Source organism: Python bivittatus, unplaced genomic scaffold (genome assembly GCF_059951505.1).
Source record: "Python bivittatus isolate LINGU-HERP-01145 unplaced genomic scaffold, Pbiv_v1 ctg000570_np1212, whole genome shotgun sequence".
NCBI classification, from domain to species: domain Eukaryota; kingdom Metazoa; phylum Chordata; class Lepidosauria; order Squamata; family Pythonidae; genus Python; species Python bivittatus.
In genome coordinates, this window is record NW_028277097.1 from 25,380,098 (window position 1) to 25,390,261 (window position 10,164).

At 60.7% G+C, this 10,164-nt stretch overlaps 1 protein-coding gene across 1 annotated transcript; it reads right to left on the reverse strand.

Annotated features, from left to right (window-relative positions):
- Nucleotides 1-1,801: 1,801 nt before the first annotated feature.
- Nucleotides 1,802-7,025, reverse strand: CREB3 (cAMP responsive element binding protein 3). The gene is made up of 9 exons (XM_088152914.1): nucleotides 6,765-7,025; nucleotides 6,417-6,675; nucleotides 4,877-4,965; nucleotides 4,672-4,764; nucleotides 4,195-4,301; nucleotides 3,984-4,052; nucleotides 3,674-3,758; nucleotides 3,447-3,531; nucleotides 1,802-2,747 (listed from the first exon to the last, which is right to left on the reverse strand). Exons 1-9 carry the CDS (start codon nucleotides 6,885-6,887, stop codon nucleotides 2,362-2,364), a joined length of 1,296 nt encoding a protein of 431 aa, XP_088009040.1. The 5' UTR covers nucleotides 6,888-7,025; the 3' UTR covers nucleotides 1,802-2,361.
- Nucleotides 7,026-10,164: the final 3,139 nt, after the last annotated feature.

The window sequence follows — 10,164 nt, forward strand, 5'->3', positions numbered from 1 at the left end:
TTCCATATCGGGAACACCACCACCACCTCTTCTGACGGCAGCTTCTGCCAACTGAAGTGAAAGAACAGTTGCTAAACAACACCCCAGGCCATTTCTAGTGCATCAGGGCTGCCTTCTGCTGGTGACACTGGAGTCTACTGTTCATGCCACCCTTGTAGAATCACAGAGTTGGAAGGAGCCACGAGAGCAACCTAGTTCAGCCTGCTGCCACGTGCAGGGGAACCAATTAGACTGTCCTCAGGCGGTGGCTGTCCGGCCTCTTCTTCAACCCCTCTAGAGCTCGAGAGCCCCCAACCTCCCAAGTTAGGCTGCTCCACTGTTGTAAAAGGAAGCCTTTCCTTACCTTTAAACAAAATCTAGGGAGCTGCAACTGATGCTTGTTATTTCTGGTCCTAGAAAATAGTTTTTGGCTGCCTCCTCCACTCTGATTCTCACTCCCCTAAATGTGCCTCCCCTAAATGAGCCTCCGCTGATTCTCCCCTAAATGTGCCCTAATGTGCCTCCACTCTGATTCTCAGTCTCCTCTCACTCCTCCAGACGAGCACATCTTTGATAGGGTGCTTGTTCTAAGGCAGCCCAAAACCGTGTTAGCCTTTCTAAACGTCATCTCACAGCCAGCTCACGCGCAGCTTGTTGACGATCATGTTCTTCTCTGACATAATTGTTCAAGGCCCTCAATCCCCCATCTTATACGCACCCCCTTCTTTCTCCTCCCTAAACAAACGTCTTACATTTTGCCCCATGGAAGAACGTACTCCCCTCTGCCCCGTCTCAAGGTGCCCGGGCTGCTACCTCCTCCTGCCTTCCTGGGGGCTGGCCAGACCCGTCCATGTGGGGCCTTCTGCAACTCCGACAAGCAGCCCGTCGCTCCTCTTGTCCCAGAAGGTTGAACGGCCCCAGCCCCAGGGCAGGTCTCTGTGGGACTCCACTGATTACCGCCCTCCAGGGCAATGTACGGCCTTTGCTGCAGACCCTCTCGATATGGCAGCCCACCAGTGGTGGACACTGAGGCTGTTTCCGCCCAGGGGTCCTCCATGTGTTTCTTTTAGAGCAGCAGCCAAACCTTCCAAAACTAACATAGCTGGACCTGCAGCAGCCGAAGGTCGAGAAGAGCTTGGTAGCAAAAGCTGGCCCTTTTTCTGGGTTTCCCCCATGAACCAAAACCAAATTGCGCAGGGTGGCTTTGCTCACCATGCCCAGCCCTGCTAAAACTAACCCTGGTCAGCACTGTCTTAGTCCAGCCACTAAGTCTTTCACAGACCTGCTTAATCCTGTTGTGCAAACATGGCCATGCTTCCGCCGCGGCCCACCATACAGGCCTGCAGCCAAGAAAGAACTCCCCGTGCCTGCCGCCACTGCTGGAAGGGAGACGCTGAGGAGTCTGCGGCAGGCCTCCACGGGGCTTTGGATTCAGCAAGGAAGCAGGGCTTGGCCACGCAGCCCAACGCAGCCCTGCGGGCGGTCCAGCTGAGACGCCTTTGACCCGGGACTGCAGGGGAGCGCCTGTCGCAAGGGAGCCCAGCACCGCTCCCACGCTCTCCACGTGAAGCCCCATACTTCTCCCACCTCCTTTCCCAAAAGGCCCCGACGCTGGGAAAGGGAAGAAGAGGACGGCCAGCTGCAAGAGGGATGGACTCGGTCACAGTGGCGACGGAGGCGCCCTAGGGAGAAGGCTGGGGCCAGATGACCCTGGAGGAGGCCTATCGAGGCGGTCGCTAAGGCGGCGCATAACCCCCAAGTGGGAAACGAGGGGTTGGGATTCCTGAGAGTTCACATGGGAGAATGCAGGCCACTCCACAAGGAGAGTGAAGAGGAGAAGCCTCCTCCTGAGCTATTTATTTGTTACGCTTCTCCGCTGCACGAGAACAGAACACGAGGCCGCACTAGAGCAGTTCTGCAGACGCTTAAGCATTCTTCCGCTTCAGGCCAGGCCCGTCAGCCAATCCCCCCACCTGGTCCTTTCCTCACCACTAGCTGGGGTGGGGAACCCCCCCAGAGGAAGAACAGGTGACCAAGATGGGGCAAAGAGTCTGGCCGGTGAGAGAGAGCATCTTCTCCACAGTGCCCACCTGCTGGGGGTCGCAGCAGACCTGCCTCTGAGCCTGGTGATGTCTGGTGCCCAGGTGCAAAGCCGAGCGTTCTCCGAGAGCGACTGTTCGCCCTATGTGCCCCTCACAGCCAGAGGAGCCCCTCCAGGGCAAGGCCACTGCATTGCTGAACAGCCACCAGTCTTTCCTGCTCCCACCCTCTGAAGGACTGCTGCAGCCCGCTGCTGGAGACCTGCCTGCCCCCCGCCCCTCTGCAGTCCTTTCCATCCTAGATCTTGGTGCCTACACGCTGCTGGCAAAGTGGAACAAAGCCTCACATTTCATCAGAGCGATGGGACTGAAGAATGATGCTGGTGGCACCGTTGACCCAGCCAGGCTGCTGGTCAACAGAGGCAGGTGGGAGCGCCCTCTCCTTCCCTGGAGGCTGGTACTCAGCGGGCAGTGCAGGAGAAGGCAAGTCCAAGGAGGAATTGCCACTGCTGGCAGAGGGGGATCGGGCTGCCAGGGGACTCTGTGGGCCCTCCAGAGACCCGTTGAGGCTCCCTGCAGACCGGAAGCCTCCGTGGGACACCGCTTTCTCCGGTGACAGCGGCCCCAGGGACCCAGGAGGGAGGGACGCCATTGGTTCTGCCAGCTGGGGGGCATCAGCCAATGCCCGGGAAGCCCCACTCGGGTACTCACGCAGCTTCCGGGACAACACTGGAGGGGGAAAAGGTGGCGGTTACAGGATTGCAGGGGACTCAGGCTGCCCCCTCGGGGTTCCTGGCCCTGCTGGCTTCCCCTTGGAGCCCCTCCTTGCGCCATGCGATAGTTTTCACCGAAGCCTTGAACGGCTCTGTGCTTCTTAAAGGATCCAAGTCTCCTGCTTGTCCCTCTCTACCACCCCGCTTTGGAAAATGTTATCAGAAGCGCCCCAAACCCCCTCCGGAGTTGTCATCGTGCCCTTGGCCATGAAAAAAATCATTTCTCAAAGTTGTCTGGTGAGGGCTAACGGCTTCTGGAGGCTGAAATCCAGACCCCATCTCCTGACAGCCTGCGAAGTGAGTCGACAGAGCATCTCCCTTTTCTCATCCCTGTGCCCAAATGCTCTGGCTTAAGAACCTCAGTTCTGCACCCTCAAAGCCGGCCGGACAGCCCGGGCTCCCATTTCCAGCCGCAGGAGGGCCAAAGGCAGCACGGCATTGTAGCCCGGCAGGAGTTGCTCAGCCTCTGCAGGAGCTGCTGCTGGAAGGCAAAAGGCTTTCGGCGTGCACATGGCTAAAGTGGCCTAAAACACGGAGCCCACTGGCCGTAGCAAGCACCAAGGGACCCCCCCCCCGTCGTATGCAGAAGACGGCCCACCCTGGGGGCGCAGAGGTCGCCGGAGCCAGCCCCGCCCCACCCGCCCCAGGGACTCACCTCCTCGCTGCTCCAGCGGTCGCTCCCGGCCTCCCAAGGGATAAATGCTGGGCAAGAGGACCAGGCAGAAGGAGAAGAAGAGGACCTGGGGAGAGAGGCCACGCCAAGGACGTCCAAGGCGACCAGGCAACCGGTTACATGGTGGAGACCTGCCCCCCCCCCCGTTGCAGCTGCCCTCGGTCCCAGTTTTGGAGGACTGGCGAACAGAGGGAGGTGCGGGAACTCACCATGATGCAGGTACTGGCTGTAGCGGTCTTGGTGGACGAGTGCTGGACAAGGGCTTGCAACTTTCTCAGCTGCTCAAGCAGGGACCTGCAACATAGCAGGGGCTGCCGGTGAGGCTCAGGCTGCCCCCCCCCCAGCAGAGCAGGTCATGTATCTTGCCGTGGTGCAGAGCCCCCCCCCGCCCTAAACCCGGGCCCTAGGCTCAGATTTGACCCACACGTGTGCACAACTGAACAATGGGCGGGGCGGCTGCGGCTGCCCCGCCTTGGCCTCGGGGACCCATGAGAGGCCAGCTGCATCTTCCCGACTCACGTGTTCTGCTTCTGAAGCAGCTGCACCTTCTTCTGAAGCTCGTCGTTCTGCACCGTGCAGGCAAGCACCCTGCAAAGAGACGGGTCAGCAGGGAAGCCCAGCCAGGGTGGCCGCTTGGCGGGGGGGAGGAAGGGAGTTCTTGGAGCGGAGGCAGCTGGCTCTCCGAGGCCGATGCCCCACTCCTCCCCGCGGGCCCCGCTTGCCTCCCCACCTGCTCTCCAGGTTGTCCACGTAGACCTTCTTCCTGCGGCGACTGTCCTGGGCCGACTGCTTGTTGCGGATCTTCCTTCGGACGCGCTTCAGGACCCGCTCCTCCGCCTTGCAGCACACACGTCCAGGGGAGGCGGTCAGCTGAGGGCCCCCGCCCCTCCTGGAGCAGCCCCCGCCTTCACAGCTGAGGCGTTTTAGCTTCCTCCAGCCCTCCACCGCGAGCAGCGACCTCACCCCCGCCCCACTTCTCCGCCGCCCAGGGGCACAGCGCTGGCCAGGCTGTGCGGGAGGGCCCGAGGCATGGTTCTGGCGGAAGCAGGGCTTCTCTGCTCTTCCTCCCCCAGCCTGGAGCAGAGAGGAAGGGGGGCTTTCCCCGTCCGGGGCAGGCAGGCCGGCATGCATTCGCCCTCCCGGCCTATGGACATCCTGCGTGCTGGGTGGGCTGGAGGAGAGGTGGGGAAAAGCCACGGGAGCCCACCTTGGTCAGGGGCAGGTTGGAGGGAATCGAGATGCCCTCCTTCTCCAGAAGCTGCTTCTCCTCCATAGTCAGGACCAGCGGGGGGAAGTCCAACTGGAAAAGCAGAGGCAGCTGGTGATCAGGAACAGGGCCCGGGAGGCTCTCCCCCCAGGCGATTCCACACGAGCCGGCTGCTCCAGAAAGAAGGCCCCGAGAGGCAGCTTACCTGCAGGCCTGCTCCTGCCGGGGGCTCCGCTGTGGGCCCTGCGGTAGGAAGGCCAAGGCCCTCGGAGGTCTCCACATCTGCCCACATCTCTGGAAGAGAAGAGCGGATTGTGCAATCAGCAGCACCGTGAACCAGCGCTCCCAGCACAAACCTCGCCCCTGCCCTGACTCGGCGGCTGGGTTCGCACAACACACCAAGTGAGCTAAAGCGTGTCTGGCTAGTCCGAGGCTCTGCACGTTCGGGGGACCCAGCCAGCGCATTGGCTTGCTGGCAGAACCTGGCCATCAAGTGCCACGTGACCCTGATGGGCGCGGCCCGGGACGTCAGTACAGCAGCTGGGTTTGGTAACTGGTTTCAGGGCTAGGGCACAGATCAACAGGAGGCGGCCACAAGACGAGTGGAGTTCCAAGAACCCAGTTTTTGACCCGAGGTGGCGTTTCGTATAATTATGCCGCCAAGAGCCCAAGGATATCCCGGGGCCATCACCCCCAGATTTACCTCTCCGGATCTTGGTGCTTTGCCAAAATGTGCATCCCGCTGCCTTCCCTTGCAGCGGAGGAAGCAGCCCCTCCGGCCACTCAGGGAAGGGGCCGGCAAGAGCGGCCTTGGGTTCTTAGGATCCCGCACAAGTTCGCACCCCCGTTCGCAGCCAGCCAGCCAGCCTCCCTCCACGCAGAGCTTCACGCGAGGCAAGGCGCTTTGCGCTCTTTCAGACAGCCCACTGTAGCCTCCCTGTGAGGCTGCAGACTCAGACGCGTGGGAAGCGTGCCTGCCCGTGCGTCGGTCAACGGCCGAGGCTGGTAGAAAGGCAGGGAGGGAGGGGTGCCTCACCTCCACAGCAGCCTCTGACTCCATGGCTGGAAACGCCAAGAAGCTTGAGAAACCGCAGCAGACGTTTTGCCTCAAAAACCTGCTGTTTCTGAAGCTTGGGACAACTAAGGCAACCACACCCAGGAATCTCTGCCAGATGTTTTGGGTTCTGTGTTGCGCTTTATTTCTCTGTGCCACTTAAGAGGAACAGAGCACAATTTTAGCCTTTATCTGTAGGCCAGACTGTGCTTGTGAAACGGGTTTATGGGGGGAGGCTGAACCCTCTAGCCTCTGCACTGCTGTGGCTTTATAAAAACATACCTCGCTGTTTCTCCTTTGACTCTTGGCCTGCCAGAAGGCCAGCCTGAGGTGGGAAGGGGAGGCTGGCAGGAAGTCCCAAGCTGCAGGACTGGAGCGTGAAGGCCCAGAGGGCTTGGAGGAGGAGGAGGAGAGCTCGGGACCGCCACCTCGGCCTCGGCCAGCCCTTCCTCGGAGCCCAGACCAGGGAACCGAAGCCGGGATCGCGGCGCGCTGCCCCCCGCCTGCCTCCGGAGAGCTAGGGAGGGCCCCTTCGGGGACGCTGCTCTCCCCTGACGCCGCGATTCCCGCTTTGGGCTCTCAGGCCGGGCTGCGCCCTTCCTCCGGCCCCTCCCGCCTTCCTCTTCGCCACCGCGAGGGAGCCGCAGGGGCGCGGCGGCCCAGGGAAGCGCCCTCCCGCTGCCCCGCTCACCCAGATCGATGGCCACGTCGCCTTCGCCCATCCCCACGGCGGACTCCCATCTCCAAGGCGGCGAGGGCGCCCCCGGGTGCAAAGAGTAGCTGTGGTCCGACTGCACGCTTCCCGAGCCGGGGGGGTCCTCGGCCAGGCTGCCGCGGCCGGAGGGCTCCCCGGAGCCATCCGACTCCTCCCCGAACGGGCTCCAGAGGCACCGCAGGAGCTCCTCCAGCTCGTCCTCGTCCTCCTCCCCCGCCGAGGGGCTCCCCGGGACCTGCGGGGCGAGAGAAGGAAGGAGCAACCGGGGCCGGCCGAGGGCGCCGCCCGCTGCCCCGGCCCGGCCCGGCCCGGCCCGCCGCTCACCTGGAGCTGCGGGAAGCCCCACTCCCCAGGCTGCGGCGGCTTCCCCAGGAGAAGCTCGTCCTTCAGGAGGAAGTCCAGCAGGTCCTGCTCGGCCACGGCCCCCGCCTCCTCCGGGCACAGCATCCTCTCGGAGCAGAGCCGCCGGGCGCGGCGGCCAGGCGGGAGGGCGGCTCGCGCGAAGAAGCCGGGCGCTCCGAGGGCGCCCGCACGGCCCTTCGCCCGGCCCAGGAGGGCAGGCAGGCAGGCAGGCAGGCAGGGCGGGCAGGCGCCGGCCAGCAGCCCCACCGGCCGCCACTCTCTGCTGCTCTGGCTGCGGGGCCGGGCGAGGCTGCGGCTGCGGGCTGCGGCTGCGGCTGCTCCGCGCCCCTTCCAACGCGGCACGGATGACGTCACCCACCAGGCAGTCTCCCGCCCGCCCGCGGCTCCTCACTGGCTGGCGGCAGCGTCACTCGCGCCTGGGAAATCCCGCGGCTTTGACGTCATGGGGCGCGGGCGCCAGGCTTGCCCTCCGCCCCTTCGCGCGGGCGATTGGCTGCCGCGGCCGGGCTCCCCGCGTTCGCGGGGGCCGCGTAGTCCGGCCGCGCTGGGGAAGCGGCCGCGCGACCCTTGCTTGCCGCCCCGCCCCGCGCCGCGCTGGGCCCCTGCCCGAGTCCGGGGGAGCTTCCGCGCGTGGAAGATCCCCCTCCTTTTGGGTTCCGGGTGCTCGCCAAGGTTTTCGTGGCTGGCGAACTGCCGCGGGCGGGGTTTCCACCCGCGAGCACGTCCAGCTGCTGGACCTCGACCGCCGAACTCCCCAGCCGCCCAAGGTTACGTGGCGTCAGGTGGCGGCCGTGTGCGCAGACCCTTTCGGCGTCAGTGTGGTTGGTCGCGCCGTCCGCCAGATGTTAGACTGGGTCTGGCATTTTCATCCGCCCATCGAGTCCCTCCCAAGGGTGTTGCTGGACGGCGCTGGAGGTGCCGGCACAGGCTGGAAGCTGTTCCGAGTAAAGCTGCCTTTCGCAGTGGTGATTTTGTCCATGCTGATGGTCTTCAAGGGGTGCTCCAGATGTTTTGGGATGGGACTCTCTTTGCTTTCTTTTGCCAGAGACGTTCTATTTGCAGGTCTCTGTATCTTGCGATTTTCTCCAGTTCTTTCTCTTCTCTTCTCTTCTCTCTCCTCTTCTCTTCTCCTGTCTCCAGGTATTGCAGTGTCCATCGTCATCATCATCATCATCATCATCATCACCACCACCACCACCACCACCATCCAAATGTAATATAGCCAATGGATTCAATGAATGAATAAAGTTTGGATCTCCCTCTGGAAGGCTTCCACCTGTTGCTTCTTGTCCTGCCTTCGGGCAGGATGGAGAATACGTCCACGGGCTCTTTTCTGTGACAGCCCTTCATGCGTCCCAAGACTGCTATCCCATCTCCCCTCCCCTATTCTTTGTCAGGCTAAACATGTCCTGAGCATAGCCCCAAGCCCCTCACCACCCTTTCGCTCTTCTCTGCCCTCTTTCCGGCTCCTCAGGATCCTTCCAGTGCTGGGGGGACCAGAACTGGGCCCAGGATTCCCGCTGCGGTCTGACCAGCGCACCAGTGAGCCTCCCTCCGTACCTCTGGGGATGCAGCCCATAACTGCATTGGCTCTTCTGACAGCTGCAAGACCGACCGAGCAGGGCAGGACAAGGACCCGGGAGGCTGCGCCCGAGCTGGATCCCTGGGCAGATGGGAACTGTGTCACCTATGCGGTGACACCCGAGGGGAGGCGCTGGGAAAAGAGCCCTCCGAACCGGTCGCTGGGCTCGGCCTTCAGCAAAGCATCCGTCAGTCATTCCGATGAGCAAGGAAGGGAATGGCTGGGCCGGATGCAAGTGGAGAGGCAGCGTGCTCAAAAGTTGTGCTCCTTGGCGGTGCCTGGCGAGGGAGGTACCAAGCGAATCACCACAAGGATCGGTCCTGGGGCCTTACGGTCTCTTCTTAGGAGTGACTTGGAGGAAGAGGGGAAGCGGGGTGCTTATCAAATTTGCAGATAACCCAATATTGGGTGGGATAGTTAATACCCTAGAAGACAGAAATAAAATTCCATCAGTTAGAGAAATTTGCTGAAAGTAACAAAATTAAATTTTAACAGAAACAAGTGCAAAGGTCTTCCCTTGGGAAACAAACATGAAATGCAGGATGGAGATCCTTGGCTTGGTAGTGGCGCTTGTGAAAAAGACATGGAAATGGAGATGGAGAGCCAGCTGGGTCTCCTGGTGAAGGCCCCAGGCTAGAAACCAGGAGGGGCTGAGTTCTCGTCCCACCTGAGGCATGAAACCCGGCTGGGGGACTTTGGGCCAGTCCCTCTCTCTCAGCCCAACCCACTTCACAGGGTTCTTGTTGTGGGGGGGGAAGAGGAGGAGGAGGGAGGAGGGAGGAGGGAGGAGGATTAGGTATGTTCGCTGCCTTGAGTTATTTATAAAAACAATAAAGGTGGGATAAAACATCTTTAAAAAAAACAAAACAGCCAGGCAGTCCTCGGGTTAGTAGGATAATTGGGACCGGAATTTCCATTGCTAAGTGATGTGGTTGTAAAGCGCGATGTCATGTGACAGCATTGCTTACTAACGGCAGTTCCAGTTGCCTCATAACCCAGAGACCTTGCAGGTCGTTAAGAGGACCTCACTTGACCGGAGGCCTAGGCAAGCAGGCCGGCAGGCGAGAGCTGCGGGTGGCTGAGTGCCACAGGTGGGCGCTATGGAGCATGGGTGGGGGAGCGCTACAGAGTATGAGATCCCTGGGATCTCATATTCTGTAGTGGGGCTCCTTGGGAGAAAAAGTGATGGGAGCAATTTATAGGAGCAACTTGGTGACCTTCTCTGCCAGCTTTCCCATTGACTTTGCTTGTGGGAAGCCAGCAGGGAAGGTCGCAAACGGCGATCACATGACTGCGGCTTGCTGCATTGTCATAATCACAAGCCAGGCACTGAAGCGTCCGGATCACTATCGTGTGACAGTGGGGACGTTGCGACAGCCGGAACTCCAAGGACTCGTCATAAGTCCCCCTCGTTCAGTGCCTTCATAACTTTGAATGGTTGCTGAACAAGTGGTCATAACCTGAGGACTACCTGTATTTTGCACACTGAATATGAATCAGTTATTTTAGGCTGTATCAACAGAAATACTTTATAAATCACAGCAAGTAATGCAACTTTATTTTGCTGTGGTCAGACCCCACCTCCAGTACTGTATTCAGTCATGCGCAATACCGTTTAAGAGAAGTGGGAGTTGGCTTAAACAAGGGCAATGAGGTTGAATGAGGAACAGAAACCCATGACTATGCAGAACGATGGAAAACCCCTTGGGAAGGGAATGCAGGATACAAGGACCTTCCAAGACCCAAACAGAAAGAAGACCAAGGCCTGTCTTCTCTCAT

Coding starts and splice junctions, on each gene's coding strand:
- CREB3 (XM_088152914.1), bottom strand. CDS start 6,887: ATGCTGTGCCCGGAGGAGGCGGGGGCCGTGGCCGAGCAGGACCTGCTG. Junction 4,302..4,671: donor CCAACCTGCCCCTGACCAAG/GTGGGCTCCCGT, acceptor GTGTGCTGCAAG/GCGGAGGAGCGGGTCCTGAA. Junction 3,532..3,673: donor CAGCCAGTACCTGCATCATG/GTGAGTTCCCGC, acceptor CTCTCTCCCCAG/GTCCTCTTCTTCTCCTTCTG.